The sequence below is a fragment of the Pongo pygmaeus genome, chromosome 1 (assembly GCF_028885625.2).
Source record: "Pongo pygmaeus isolate AG05252 chromosome 1, NHGRI_mPonPyg2-v2.0_pri, whole genome shotgun sequence".
Classification (NCBI taxonomy): Eukaryota; Metazoa; Chordata; class Mammalia; order Primates; family Hominidae; genus Pongo; species Pongo pygmaeus.
The window spans coordinates 80913850-80930425 of NC_072373.2; the positions used below are offsets into that span (position 1 = coordinate 80913850).

Consider the following 16576-nt stretch of genomic DNA (forward strand, 5'->3'; position numbering starts at 1 on the left):
GCTGAAATGTCTCAATGACCTGATGAGAGTGAGCCCTGCTTTCAAGTACACATCTCACCCTTCCCTCCACCTGCCAGTTGCCAGAAAAGTCCACTACAGCATCCCAAAAATGTGAACAATTATTATGTATCAATTAAAAAGGCCACTTCCACCAGCATCTTCTTTCATTGCTGTTTATTCAAGTAAAACCTGAAATATGTGCATGTGGAAAGCGAATAGTTTGCATGGATTCTTTTCTTCCTTCTCAAACCTGATATTTCAGAAGTCTCTACATTCATCGTAAAAACATCATGAAAATATAAGAGACCTTAAGCTATCAAATTGTAAGTCTTTATTGCCCAGTTAGTATTTCATCAGCGTTGGTTGTTTTCTTAGATAAAAGAATCTTGGATAAGGAGCAATATCACATTCTCTCCTATATCCCATCATAGTGGGGCATATGTTCATTGCTAGATTCAAAGGGAGTTACAGGTTCATAGGTCTTTCTGTTTCTCAAGTACAGTGCCAGCTCTACCTTTCTTCGGATAGGCTCCCTTCTGAATCTGAAAAGTAACAAGCTTAATGACTTAAGGACTATATTTAATATGATTTATCCCACTTTATATAGGCACTTATAAAATCATTTGCCGAAGACTCTAGGATTATTTTAGATTAATTTATTTTGGATAAATTGGTTAATTAATAACTATGGAAAATCCATATAAAATAAATAGACACAATCGTTGGACTAAAAGTGACCTTATAGGGGGCATTTAAGAATCTCCAGGCATTCTGTCTCAGCACTTTTTTGCATCTTCTCTACCTATTCCCTGGGAAATGGTTCTCAAACAGTAGCACAATTCCCTGGATGGCTTTTTAATTTTTTTTTTAAATTTTTTTGAGACAGAGTCTCACTCTGTCACCCAGGCTGGAATGTAGTGGCATGATCACAGCTCACTGCAACCTTGACCTCCAAGGCTCAAGTGATCCCTCCTCAGCCTCCCTAGCAGCTAGGATCACAGGTATGCACCGTCATGCCCCACTAATTTTTTTTTTTTTTTTTTTTGGTAGAGACAGGGTCCCCCTGTGTTGCCCAGGCTGCTCTAGAACTCCTGGGCTCAAGCAATCGTCCCACCTTGGTCTCTCAAAGTGTTGGAAATTACAGGTGTGAGCCACCATGCCTGGCCAGGCTTTTTAAAAATACGGATTGCTGGGCTCTACTCCACAGTGTCTAGTTCAGTAGACCTGAGATAGAGCCTGAGAATTTGCATTCTAACAAGTTCCCAGTTAGTGCTGGATGCTATTGGTTTAGAGTACCACACTTGGAGAGCCACTGTTCTAAGCCAAAAAACACTGTGCACTCTCCATTAAGTCAAGTTGTTCTCTTGATTAATTTTTGTCAAGCTGTTGTCAGATCTGGGATTTCACAGACCTGGAACATTTCAAAAAAAAAAAAAAACTAAACAGTAACAAAACCCACTTTGGGGATAGACATAATGATAAAGTTTTTAAAATTTAACAAATGAAGACATTAGAAAAATTTGTTTCCAATCATCATCGTTTTGTTTTAAAAGGACATTTAATCACCAACAGCATTTTATCATAGAATAATGGACTGTCTCTTCAACTGAATAAATTCAGCTTTACCTGAAGCTCACTTTATTGCTATGGCATGCCAAAGGCATGATGGTCGAAGCAGTCCACTTCAGGCACAGGCAAAACAGCATTGCATCTTCTGTAGATCATTTTAAAACAGTAATAGAATCCACTAATAGTTTGTCTGCTTTTCATTATCACCATAAACAGGCAGTTCCAAGCAATGTCAGTGAGAAAATACTGCCCCTTCCCCAGGGTGGACTACTCCTGCCAACCCTTGCTTCATCACTGCTTTGTTGCCCTCATTTTTCCCGTTTTGCCAGAAAGCAGTGAAATGTCATCCTAGACCCTCACCATCTGGTGATTGGGAGCAACTGGGCTAAGTTACACATGCTTATGGAGTCTTTGATTGATAATTTTATTCAAACTTGATGTGGAAAACGTATATCACATTTCATAGGTCAAAGAGGAATGTAAACTAGTTGAGTCCCGCGAGTGGTGATTTTATCTATGTTAAAGAAAATTGGGCCAGGTGCTGTGGTAATCCCAGCACTTTGGGAGACTGAGGCAGAAGGATTGCTTGAGCCAAGGAGTTCGAGACCAGCCTGGACAACACAGCAAGACCCTGTCTCTATCTTAAAAAAAAAATTTTTTTTGAAATTATACTAATTTTAAAAACATATTTTAAAAATAAAGAAAAAAATTCTTTATAATTATTTGGAGAAATAGAGTATTCTTTAACACTTATACATAAGCACAAATATTTTTAAAAATATTTATTTAACTAGGACTAATGGAAAAAGGTAGAAAATTATGATTTTTTTTTTTTTTTTTAGACAGAGTCTTGCTCTGTCACCCAGACTGGAATGCACTGGCTTGATCTCAGCTCACTGCAACCTCCACTTCCCAGGTTCAAGCAATTCTTCTGCCTCAGCCTCCTGAGTAGCTGGGACTGCAGGTGCACGCCACCATGCCCAGCTAATTTTCGTATTTTTAGTAGAGACGGTGTTTCACCATATTGGCCAGGCTGGTCTTGAACTCCTGATTCGCTCACTTCGGCCTCCCAAAGTGCTGGGATTACAGGCGTGAGCCACCATGCTCGGCCTCTGATTTTCAAATTCAAAATAAAAAGCCAGAGATTTTTTAATAATATTGAGTTCTTCAATGTAACATGACGAATTAAAAATTAATTTTATCTCCTTAATCCATGGCTTAATTTTAAGTTAACTACCACGTATTATTTTAATTTCATTCATTCATTGATATGAATGTGCAGTCATTTCACCAGGTGCTGTTTTGAAGATACACATTTCTGCCCAGCACAGTGGCTCATACCTGTAATCCCAACACTTTCGGAGGCTGAGGTGAGAGGAACGCTTGAGCCCAGGAGTTTGAGACCAGCCTGGGCAACATGACAAGACCCAGTCTCTAAAGAAATACAAAAATTAGCCAGGTGTAGTGGCATATACCTGTGGTCTCAGCTACTCCAAAGGCTGAGGCAGGAAGATTGCTTGAGCCTGGGAGGTCAAAGTTGCCATGAGCTATGATCATGCCACTGTACTCCAGCTGGGTGACAGAGTGAGATTCTGTTTCAAAAAATAAAACGTGATTATCCCTATTTGGCTGGGCACAATAGCTCACACCTGTAATTCCAACACTTTGAGAGACCAAGGCAAGAAGATCACTTGAGCCCAGGAGTTCAAGACCAGTCTGGGCAACAGAGGGAGAATTCTCCACCAAAAAAAAAAAAATTAGCTGAGCATGGTGGCAGGTGTTTAAAGTCTCAGCTAGTCAGGAGGCTGAGGTGGGAGGATCTCTTGAGGCTGGGAGGTTCGAGATTGCAGTGAGCCATGATCACATCACTGTACTCCAGCTTGGGTGACAGAATGAAACTTTGTCTCAAAGAAAAAGAAAAGTAGAGAGTTTAGATGGAAAAGATAAAAAGACATGTAAAATTAAATTGTAAGATAAAATTAAACACCAGCATAAGAGAATGTTGCCAGATAGTGTATGATGAAGTGTTAGAAACAGTAAGTATGAGAGTTCAATGGAGAGCAGTATGACTGTGGCTGAAGGGGGTCAGGGAAATTTCATGAAATAAATTTCATGAATTTAATGAAATGGCATTTGAAGAATAAGGCAGATTTTTATACACACAGAAAAAGAACATGGCAGGCTAGTTTTAGGAGACATTGAGTTCCTCTGGTTGAAGTGGAGGGTTCCTTTGGTAGAGTATGGGAGATAAATTTGGAAATGTAAATTAGAGCTAGATTGTGGAGACTTTGGAAAGCTTTCTGATGGCAATAATGAACATTATGATAATGGTGATAAAAATAATTAATTTACTAAGCAATATATACCAGGTACTATGCCAAATTGTTTACCTGCATTACCTAAAAACTCTATTGAATAGTTTGTATTGTCTCCATTTTATATGCTAAGAGAGTGAAGCTCCCATAGGTGAAATGACTTGGCCAGGATCACACCACCAATGAGTGGCAGAGAGCTGAAATTTGAACCCAAGTTTGTCTAAGTCCAAAACCAATGTTTCTATACAGCAAACTAGGTCAAGGATGACAAAAGTGTTTCAATTCAAGTGCCAGTTTTTGATTTATTGATAAAACTACAACCAAATAGAAAAAAAATCACCATGATGGATTACTGATGTTTGCTGTAAATGCGGGATGAGAGTTTCTTGGTATGTATGACACACAGTGGCTACTTAGGCTCTAGAAAACTGGAAGCCATCAAAGGTTTTTGAACAGGGCAGTGACTTGATAAAGGTTCCAAAACTTTAACCAAGCAGCAGAGTTTAAGATGAGTAGATAATAGGAGTAATGGAAGCATATACTCTGATCATCCAGTAACAAGTCTTAAGGACCTGGTAGTCTAAAATAAGACCATTCAGAAATTTTCTTCTCCTTCAAGTGATCTATTTCTACTATCAAGGTGTAATTCTTTGAATAGTATCTATCTCCTCCCCTGACCTCTATGATCCATGAGAACAGTGTACTTGTGTGTTTTGTTCATTCCTCAATTCTCCAGTGGGTAGGCATTCAATATAGTTTTCTTAAATCCAGTAATAATAAAAGCAATGATGATCATAGAAAGCACTCACTTTGTGCCCAGACTGGGTTAAGTACTTTCAATACAGCAAATGCATATGGAATCAGACTACTTGGGTTTGAATTCTAGCTCTGCCACTTACTAGCTGTCCAAGCAAGCAGGTTAAACTCTTGTGCCTGAATTGCCTCATCTTTATGGTGGGGATAATAATAGTACTTACCTCAGAGAGCAGCAGCAAGAAATAGATTAGGTGATATAGGTAAATCAATAAGAATAGGAAGTATTCAATTAAATATTGGTTATTATTATTATCTTTTTAAATTATTATCTTTACCATTCTATACTTAACTTGTCCATTAGAAAATAAATATAGTAGAGTCAAAGGAAAGGCTATAACTTCTATGGCAGGCCTGTTTCGTGTCAGGCCTGTTAGGCTCTTTTATAAATGATATCCCAGCTAAGTTAAAACTCCAATTTCACTGTCACAACCTACTTAATTATCTTTTTACCAAATACAAAACCCACACAAATCTGGATTTTTTTTTTCTTTTCAACTGATTATGGGCTTTAACAAATCTGGTTTCAAATAATGTATTTTTAAAGATAAATTGAAAATTTATCATGGGAGGGCTCCCATGAGGACGCAAGGTAGGCTGAGGAGGCAGGCTTCAGATCAGGTCATGTAGGGGCAATGAACCCGAGGGAGGAGACAGATGGACAGAGGACACAGGCAGAGGGAGGGGGTCTGCAGAGGGAAGGAGATACTGACCGAGGTCTGGAATGACCATCTCTACCAAGAGACCCTCTGCCTCCCACAGGGTGTCCAGACACTGGTGCACACATTCCTACCCAAGGGCCTGGGCTGGCACAGCCCTGAAGAAGGTGGCACCCACTCTGGCAGTCAGTGGGTCTGGCCTGGTGGAAGGATCATCACAGGCTTCAGGGGGCTGGACAGCCTGGGGGGACTAGCGGACGTCATCTCTTCCAGCCTCCTGCCCTCAACCAAGTCCAGCTCTGAGCCCTGGGTCACCCAGGGCCACCCTGGATTCATTGGAATCCCTCCACCACCAGTAGGTCAAGTTCTGTAGAGGTCTGAGGATGGTGGTCAGCTGGGGAGGCAGCAGAGGGTGAAGAGGGTCACAGTTCTACCAAAGCCTTGTCCAGTCATCCTCCGTCCCCTCGAGGCCTCTTCCCTGATCTCCCACTCCATCCTGCCACTTCACTCATTTCATCAGCTGCCCCTGAAACACCTGGGACTCAGGACTGGTTTTATCTTCCAAGGCCTTGGTGAAGGGCTGGCCCAGGATCTGCAGCCACACCTCATACAGCACCAGCTCTGCCTTCCCACCTAGAGCAATGGGGGTGGAGATGGCATCAGCCTGGGCCCTCTCTCCTGGAAGCCCTGGGGTGGGACTCATACCCAAGCTGTAATGCTCCAATCCAGCAGTCAGCCAACGTTAGTCTAAGGGCCCATCCCTTGCTGCCTGTTTTTGTGCAGCCCATGAGCTAAGAATGGCTTTCACATGTTTAAATGGTTGAAAAACATCAAAAGTAGAATAATATTTTGTGACACATGGAAAGTATGTGATATGCAAATTTCAGTGTCCATAAATAAAGTTTTACAGGAACATAGCGGAGAAAAGGCTTTTATTCTTTTAGTGTAGCCTTTTATGTTTGAAGAGCAAATTATATTGCCTTGCAAGGAATTCAAAGGTCAGTACCCAGGTGCTAGCCTCTGTACCGTACCTATCTGAACTTGCTCCTCTTTTTTTTTTTTTTTCCAGCCTCTCTTCTCATCATATAAACCGTCTTGTCTGTCACCTGGCAGTACAATTAAACTCATGGATGATTCCCTTTTGTAGCTGAAGTTTGAGAGGCAAAAGGTAGCTGGTTAGTAGGAAGGAAGTGAGAATACATGTTTTTTCTAGACAACCAAAATATCCCTTTGCCTACTGTTTATTAAAAACAAATAAAATCAAAATCTTGTTCCATCACCACTAAGCAATGCTTGTCTCTATTTTGTAGGCCTTTACTATGATGATCTTCAGTAATGTTAACATATTAAATGAGTTTGGCCAATTCTTGATCTTTTATCATAATGGAGAAATTAAGAGGTTAGCAAGGGCCCTTGAAATCCAGAGAGATACTAGCAACTATTTGTCCATTAATTGCAACGTATTTACAATACACCTTACCTTTTTTATAACAAGTATACAGATAGACTAGCTTGCCCTTAGACTCTTAAATATATTTTTCTCAGCTGTCTTATAGAGCACAAAAATATTTGTTATGGGCTTAATATGCACACACACACATACAGACATACAGAGTAAATTAGAGACAATATATATACGTATTGTAAACTAGAGACAGAGTCTCATTCTGTCACCCAGGCTAGAGTACAGTGGTGCAATCATAGCTCAACGCAGCCTTGAATTCCTGTGCTCAGGCAGTCCTCCACTGTCAGCCTCCAAGTAGCTGGGACTACAAGCATGCACCACCATGCCCAGCTAATAAAATAAGTATTTTATAATTGAATGAAAGTGATTAAGAATCATGAAGGGACCCAAAGTCATAAACTAGAAAGATGTTAAAAGACTGGCTCATATCAGAACTGTATAACCCGAATTCAATAAGTCAGTATCACAGTAATCTCCCCTTATCCGCAGTTTTGCTTTCCATTGGTCCCAGTTACTCTCAATCAACTGTAGTTCAAAAATACTTAATGGAATATTCCAGAAGTAAGCAATTCGTAAGTTTTAAATTGCACACCATTCTGAGTAGCATGATGCAATCTCATGCTGTTCTGCTTTGACCCTTCTTCATCACAAGAAGGATGAATACAATACTTAAGATGTTTTAAGAGAAAGACCACATTCACAACATAACTTTAATTACAGCATATTGTTATAACTGTTCTATTGTATTATTAGTTACGTTTTTGATCCCTTAACTGTGCCTAATTTATAAATTCAACTTTATCATAGGTATGTTTGTATAAGAAAAAACATAGTATATGTAGGGTTTGGTACTATATGTGGTTTCAGGTATCCCCTGGGGGTTTGGGATGTATCCCCTAGGGATAAGGGGGAAATACTGTAATAACCAAATATAATCCTCTAGCAGTAGAGAGAAATGTGTAACTAAAATATTAACCTCTCTTAGTTAAATATTATTTATTTTATTTTTTTATTATTTTTGAGACAGAGTCTCACTCTGTCACCCAGGCTGGAGTGCAGTGGCAGGATCTTGGCTCATTGCAACCTCCGCCTCCCAGGTTCAAGCAAATCTTCTGCCTCGGCCTCCCGAGTAGCTGGGACTACAGGTATGCACCACCACACCCGGCTATTGTTTGTGTTTTTGGTAGAGACAGGGTTTCACCATGTTAGCCAGGCTGGTCTCAAACTCCTGACCTCAGGTCATCCACCCACCTCAGCCTCCCAAAGTAGGATTACAGGCGTCAGCCACTGCACCCTGCCAGTTAAATATTACTTAAAACTAACAAATAGATATGCTTACTAGTGCTCTTATTTCTAGTAATCTTGAAGTTGAAAGAACTTCCAGAAGAGCATTGGTATAGAATATATTGTGTGCATGGGCATCTTGTGAAAGAGAAAACTGAGAAAAGATGCCAAGGACAATACATGTATGGGTACATGGCTTTGATCCACATATCAAGTAAGGGAGACAAAGTGCCCTTTTTAACCTGTGACTTTTGTGTCTCTTCACCTAAAACAGCTGGTATTGTGTTCACATTACCACCAACACTGTCCAGTCCCTTCATTTTCCTGGTTCTGGAAAACTGAGGAGAAAGATGAAACCAATCCACTCATTGTGCTTTGCTCTCTGCAGTTTGACCCTGAACTCTTGACTTTGGTCTGCTCCCTGCCTCATTTTTCAGTCAGTGACTAAGCAGTTTTTGAGTTAATAAGTAACTCTTAGGTGACTGATTAAAAAGTCTAGGAGGTGACTTAGAAAGGAGTCTAAAACATGGTTGCCCTAATCGAATTCATCCTGTTTTTCATTCATAAAATATTACAGCTACTCCCACTTTGGCTTTAGGGTGAAAATTGTTAAACCTACTACTGTTCTTTGTCCTTTAGACAGTTATGGGCTTTCCTGTTTTAAGAGGAAACAGAAGACTAGTCTAACAGGAAAATATTAGGCTCTGTTTTCAAGAGCACATGTATTGAGAAGGTTTTGCAGGTTATGGAAAGCTTTTAAAGAAATGAGGCCAGGCGCAGTGGTTCACACCTGTAATCCTAGCACTTGGGGAGGCCAAGGCAGGTGGATCACTTGAGGTCAGGAGTTCGAGACCAGTCTGGCCAACATGGCAAAATCTTGGCTCTACAAAAAATACAAAAATTAGCCAGGTGTGGTAATGTGCACCTGTAGTCCCAGTTACTCAGGAGGCTGAGGTAGGAGAATTGCTTAAACCTGGGAGGCGGAGGTTGCAGTGAGCAGAGATCAAAACACTGCACTCTAGCCTGGGCAACAGAGCGAGACTCTGTCTCAAAAAAATAATAAAATAAAAGAAACTTGAAAGAAATTTTGTCTTCAAATATCAAATACCTCCACTACCATGTAGATGCTAATATTGTGTGAGCAATTTTCTGTGAGATAATTGTGAAAGAAGTTATAACAATCGCTATATCCTTCTCACCTTTAATCTGAACGTTAATTTAGCCACAAAGATAGCAATAAGACATCTTGAAAGTATCTTATCCACAGCAAAGTCACACTTTCTTTTCTTAAGCATAGATGAAATACAAACTACTATAGTCGTTACTTTTAAATCTCATATTGGGCAAATGCTTACTTGATATAGTTAGGAATTTGATACAGTCATGCTCTTGATGAAGTTTAAAAGATAGCTCTGCTATGAAATTTATTTGCATTAACTTTCTTATCATTGCTTATTGATTTTTTATTTTTATGTATATGGTAGGAATATTAACTAGCTTGTAGGGAGTCCTGGCCATATGCCAAGCATTGGTCTAAGTGTTTTATATGCATTAATTGATGACTCCATTTACAGATGAGTAACTGAAACATAAAAGAGTTAAGCAACTTCCCCAGAGCCACACAGCTAGAACATAACAGAGCACAGACATGAACCCAGGCAATCTGGGTCCAGAATTTACACTCTCTAACCTCACTGCCTTTCTGTATGATCTTAAATGTAACAAGTATTATTTCTCTAGAGTTCATGATAGGATGGGGAGTGAGAGTGGAAAAACTAAGCATGAAGGAAGATATAATAGGAAATAGAGTCAGAATATTTGGCCTCCCTCAAAAGTAATTAGAATGATTAGATATTTACTTATGTTTTATCCTTATTAACTGATATTTTTATTCACAAACTTGTCCAACTCAGTTTTAGATTAAATATATAAAGTTGTTTATTCCTTAAAAAATTCTTAACTATCAGGCTGCTGCACTGTCAGCAGCAAGAGGCCTTTGAGTTCTTGAGGGGGATGAGAGAAGGTCGCGTGCCCCTGGAATTCCAAAGGATTATTCTGATCTCACTGTGATTTCACTGTGCTTACCCATGAGAGGGGCATAGTCAGTATTTGTTGAATGACCAAGTACATAATTCTCATCTCCCACTTAATAATAATGTGTCATATGAGGAACAAAATCACAAGTACTTTCTCCTTTTTGTCCCCAGTGTCCTTATACATACTTCTGTTAACATAGTTGGTGTATTGTAAAATAATTATTTGTTTCTGTGTAGTTCTCCCCTTAGTGTGAACTCCTTGAGGGCAGGGGCCATGTCTTACCTTTGTATCCCAAGAACCTAGCCTCTGTTTATCAGTAACTTAGTTGATTATTGACAAATGGCTGTGGAAGGAAGGGAAGGAGTAAGGCAGACCTAGAGCTGATATCCTTGTGTATTTATTTTACATTTATTAAAAGGTCATTGGGTTTAATCATTTGAGACTTTTGAAATACATTTGAAGATGATATTTCTTGGATTTGATACGACTCCTCTGATTTAACCCCTGGGAAGAAGTCACTGGGATTTAAAGAGTATATATGTTATAGTGTGTCCCTTAGGTACACCACCTGATTTTATTGCAAAATTATGTCATACTCCAAAGGGCTTTGGCTGTACTTTTGGTGAGTTTATCTGTAATTATTGATAAATACATTCATTTTTGCTTAATTTATACAGAATGCCTGTGTGAATCACCCCAAATCACTGTAGCATCTAAATTTCCATCTCATGGTATAGCTATGGACTAGGAAGTCTGCCTTGGAAATTAGGGCTTATTCTTTGAAAAACCACAGATGTATTTATTATTTGAGACAAATGTGTAGTATGGAATCTTTTCCCCCTCCGATAATATTAAATGCTGTGTTCTCACTTGTAAGTGGGAGCCAAACAATGGTTACACATGGACATACATAGGGAAATAATAGACACTGGGGACTCCAGAAGCGGGGAGAGTGAGAAGAGGATGCAGATTGAAAAATTGCCTATTGAGTACAATCTTCACTATTATGGTTACAGGTATGCTAGAAGCCCAAACCTCACCATCACACAATATATCCATGTAACAGACCTACACATGTACCCTCTGAATCAATAAAAATAATATGAAATGCTGTATCTCTCCACTTTTTACTTTCTCCTTCAGGCCCACTATACTCTCATACCACATTTAGCTCACATCTCTTGTGCTATGCACTGTGCACTCACAATTGTGCTGGATGCTGTTTTTGTTTCTAGGGGTTATAACAATTCGATTTTCCTCCATAATTCTATTTCTTGTCTTTAAATTCGGGTCAACATACATTGTGAATTCCATCTTTGTTGTAAGCACGCCCTTATTTACTGCTTTTACTGACCTTGTCATCTTACAGAATAGTCTACTCTATCAGTGAGTGATATCTCCCATTCTGTCATTACCACTATGGTCTGAGCAAGAGTAGGGGCTGGAATGAGGCTACAATGAGGCTACCTATGGATTCTCGGTGGGTAGTTTTAAAAACTGTGCCTCCATGGAAGCTTCTGATAATGCTTCTGTCCTCACCTCCACCCCGCCTCCCACTGTGCTGCTATAACTGGCCTTATGACAACAAATGAATCTGGCATAAGAGAGAAGAGCACCAGAGTAAGTGAAACAGAATTGTGTGAATTAGCCGTCTCGTTGGATTCTACCCAATCACCCTGTGAAAGTCCATTATGCATTATGCTTCTATTCCATTGTGTAATGAATGGTAATTCTTCTAATGATAAATACTGGTCCCTTTTGGTACCAACCTTAGAGTTAGAAATAGCTTAATCTGTTGAGTAAATGAATAAAAACCGCAAGTTTAAAACAGCAAAAATAATTTCTTTGCTTGGAATATCAGTGGACATATCTTTCCGTGCAAAGTTCTCCACTTTTCTCATTACCCATTAACTTGTTGGTTACTCTACAATCACCATCTGAGAGCTAAAATCTGCTGCTTACTATTCACAAGGCAGAGAGAATTATAAAACATTATACAATAGTAGCACACAGCATAGCTTTGAATCTTTCCATAAAGTCATCATAATGGTACATTTTCTGAGTATTGCCTTCAGATTGTTTTAATAAAGAATTCATTATTCTAGTGTTTACATGATGATTTTCTGTAACAGAAACCGATACTGACATTGATACCTTAGGCTAACGCAATTTTTAGTCATTTTACTGGGGTAAAAATAACTTCGTTGTATAATAAACAAATTGCTCAAGCAATCCTCCTGCTTTAGCTTCCAGTAATTGGGACGGCAGGTGCAGGCCACAGTGCCTGGCTTCTTCTACCATTGATAATTTTGGTCCTTCTCAGGTTAACATACATTTATTGAAGGCCTGTTTGTGCCATTTACTGTTCTAGGCACTGCGGCTAAATAAGACACAGTCCTCATTCTCAAAGAATTTAACGTTCTCCAGGAAAAATTGTTATCAAAATTGACATCAGAAAGTAAATGCTAGGAGATTGATCCTTCCTGGGTTTCATGAAAGCCCCTATCAGGAAGTAAATGCTAGGAGGTTGATCCTTACTGGGTTTCAGCACAAGAATCAGATGAGCCTCCTGTTAGATATGAAATCTGCTCCAAGTATTGGAGGATAGGTTAAAAAAACAAAACATACAATAGTATTCTAGGCTGAAGAAATAGTGTGTATGTTGTATAATATATTCTCTTGTAATGGCCTTTGTGGATAATTGCACATTGCAAGTATTCAATTTTATTTGCTGGTATTCCAGTTTGTCTTCTTATTTGAGGGATATTATGTATCCATTCTCTTAGCTCTTTACCTTGTTTTTTTGTTTTTGTCTTTGTTTCCCGAGATGGAGTGTCACTATGTTGCCCAGGCTAGAGTGTAGTAGCTACTCACAGGAGCAATCCCTAATTCCATGTAGGGAAACTACATGGAATTTGATATAGCAGAGTTTAAAAAGACATTAGAGAATTGCAGATGAGCATGGAAAGGTAGCTAAGTCTCAAGTCGTATGATTATTTTATGCCAAATTTAGGAGTTTGAAATTTATTCATAGGGTTAGTCCATGGACTGACTGGCTGAAATTGTTTGCAAAGTGTTGTGGATGTATTCATTCTGGGGGGGAGATGGTCCGTAGCTTCTTAGATCTCAAAGTTGTCCACAATAAAAAAAATTGTTAAGAATATTTGCAGTGAAAAGTTTAAGTAAATGCCCATACTGTTCACTAATTAGAGTGAAGTAAGGCATTACCATATCCATGTTTCATATTACAAGAAATGTGATGTACAGAGCTGTCAGTGCAATGAATTGAAGTTGCCAGGAAGACTTCTGTAGCCAAAACTAAACCATAAATTCATTCATTGAACATTTCACTGAACTTTTCCTATACACCAGAAACTGGTAAGCACTGAGGAGACAGTAATGAACAAGAACTCCTATTCAGACACACATTCCATTCAGGGCTCATAGTGTAATGAGGAAGGCAGACATTAATCAGATAATCACAAAAAGAAATGGACAAGTACAAACTCTGATTATTGCTGTGTAGTAAAAGACAGGATGAGTGGTAATCGGGGAACCTGGTGTAGATGGGGGATTAAGAAAGGTTTTCTTTAGCAAATGGCATTTGAACTGAGGCCTGAAATGAGTGTCAGCTGAGGAAGAAGGTAAATGACTCCAGGCCAAGAAAATAGCACTTGCTAAAGCCCTTATGCGGGGAATTGGTTGGTGTGTTTTAGAAAAGGAAAGAAGAAATATAAAATGAAAATAAAAAATAGCATGAGATGACACTAGAGAAATAGAGATTGGGCCATGCAGGGCTTTGTGGGCTATTTTAAGAATATGGATCTTTATCCTCAAAACATCAGGAGGCAACCCTTGAGGGGAATGGGCATTGACATAATCAGGTTTGCAGTTTTTAAGAGGTCTCTCCAGTTACCATGTGGAAAATGGAATGAAGGGGGTCAGGTTGGGATAGATTTTTTAAATAATAGTGTAACAACTGAAAATACATTGATATCATGTACTTTAATTTATGGGTTGTTATAAATTCATAAAATGTGTCTAGGCATTAGTTTCTCCATGTGGAAAATGATGAGGCTGAACTTGTAATTCTCAAAGCTTGGACTTCCCCACAAATGAGCTGAATAATTGATACTCTGAGACCTGGAGGCAGCAGCTCCAATCCTTAACCACTTCCTGTGCCGGCTCCAGGATGCCATGCAAGAATGAGCATTTTCTAGGTGCACCATGAGGTGACAAAGATTGAAAGGCCGTCCTCTAAACCCCTTTCCTGCACTAACATTCCATGATTCTAGGTTTTGAGGAAATCAAATTCTAATCCGACACCTTGGTTTTACCATTGAGGAAAGTGTTGCCCAGAAAAGGAAAGTGGCTCACCTAAAATTGCATGGCTTAGTGTATAGAACATTACTCTCCTAACTAGTAATCCTGGGTTTTTCTAGTTTGCCATACTGTCTCTATATCCTTTGTAAGCAGTATAATGAATTATTATAATTATCAAATTGCAGGTGCTTCTTTTTCTTTCCTCTATGAACAGAAGTACAGTTTATTCTTTTTTGATTACCAGTTAAGAATTTATTGCTGTAAGTCATCAAGCATCGTTTTACTAAAACTTGAAGACTAGAAATGGAGAAATTAATTCCTAGGAAAACAATCCATCTTATTCTGGCTTAGCTGAAAATATTGCAAGACTAGCATTTCTATTTCAAAATCAGTCCAAAGGCTGTGAGCATACTGAAGTGATGAATAGAAAGATAAGTTAGCTGAGCTCTTAATGATTTTTACTTGATTTGAACTTGAGTTCAAAGGTAAATCAAAAGTTTAAAGTTGAACTTGAATCTTACTATGCCATATAGGCTTTCCTTAGCCTTCTCGAAAATCTAAAGTATAAGGGAGGTCCAGGAGTATAGTGATTCTGGACACAGACTCTGGAGAGGTGGACTGAGTTCAAATCCCCAGCTTCTCCTCCTACCACCTTTGTGACTTAGGAAAAATTACCTTTCTCAGACTCATTTTATCCACTTGAAGAGTAGAAGTAATGACATTTCACAGTAAAAATTAAATGAAGCAATATATGAAGTAATTTTCTCTTAAATCTTAAATTACCTCAGCATTTGCTGTCACGATTTCTTTCCAATTTTGTGACAAAGTCCATCCCAGCTATTCCCTTCATTATCTCATGAATTCTGATTATGTATTCTCTCAGCTTTTATCCAATCTAAGAGCTTTTTTACTTTTCTCATCTGTCCTTATAAAAAAAAAAAGGCATTCCATCTTCTAAAAAATTTTTGTTTCTATTTTCTAACTCTATTATTTTTGTCTTGGAGCTTTTCTAACTGAAATGTGTATGAAGTATAGCAATAGGAACTTCCCAAGAAATAAAATATTCTGTGGTTTGTTTTTCTTGTAAAGAGTACTGTAATTCCTTGGGTTTAATTGACAACATCCTTTATGAGGACACTCAGCACCTCAGCATTGATGGCCTCCTAGACAGCCGTCTTGGCCCAAGTATTCAGGGAATGATGAGGACATACTCCAAGATCCCTTTCCTGAATCACTGTTTATTGTTTATAAAACTCATCTTGTAAGGCTGCTTTGATTTATTTCCTTATCAATACCCTAGATAATCCTGTTGAAGTTTACTCTGCTTTTCTGCCCATATTCCCCACTTCATCTTTTGAGGCCTACCTGTCTCCTTGGCACATTATCCATGTTAAGTGCCTCCAAGGTACTGTGGATACTACTAAATGCCAAGTTAAGTGGGGGGTTTTATTCTTTCCCCATATCACATATAATGATATCAGATGGGCTTGGTTTGGGCTCTGATTTCTGAGGCACCTACTTTGACTAACTATCTAGGACAGTAGTTTTCTTTTCTTTTTTTTTTTTCATCCAGAAACTTTATTGTAAATCATTTGTCAACAAGATCTGCATTTCTAATTTCAGTTTGTCATTCCTCTGAGACACAGAGAAAGGAAAATATGAGATTAGGGTTAATGTTTATTGAGCACTATGCGTAAAGGATCTTATTTAGTCGTTATAAACAATACTAGGGCAGTGGCTTTCAACCCCAGTGGACATCAGAAGTGTCTGTGAAGCTCTTTGAAAATGTGGACGTCTAGGACCTACCCAAGAACTAATGAATCAGACTCCCCAGGGTGGGGGTGTAAGCATCTACTTTTTGGTTCTTTAAAGATCCATAGGGTGATTGTGATGTACAACCAAGTTGAAAATCACCAATCTTGAGAACTGGTCATTATATCTACAATTTCTTTTATTTGAAATCTTTTTTTTTTTTTTTTTAAGGATAGACTATTCCCTGTCAAAATCTTTTCTTCTCTGGGAGCCACAAAAATGAATTTCTAAGAGGAAGTGTCAAGGTCACCTGAGTTTTTCCCCTCTGCTTGCTTGGCATTCATAACTGAGAAAACCCA

The 16576-nt window shown here is 38.7% G+C and overlaps 1 protein-coding gene across 6 annotated transcripts in view; it reads left to right on the forward strand.

Moving 5' to 3' along the window:
* Positions 1–16576, forward strand: part of NME7 (NME/NM23 family member 7) — a 229751-nt gene that overhangs the window by 205102 nt on the left and 8073 nt on the right. For 3 of the 6 annotated variants that reach the window (XM_063648948.1, XM_063648956.1, XM_063648952.1), the window contains one exon: positions 7849–7966. The exons of the other annotated variants lie outside the window; for them this stretch is intronic. In XM_063648948.1, coding sequence (XP_063505018.1) covers positions 7849–7966 — 118 coding nt within the window. The remainder of the gene's footprint in view (positions 1–7848; positions 7967–16576) is intronic. 6 annotated transcript variants of the gene reach the window in all.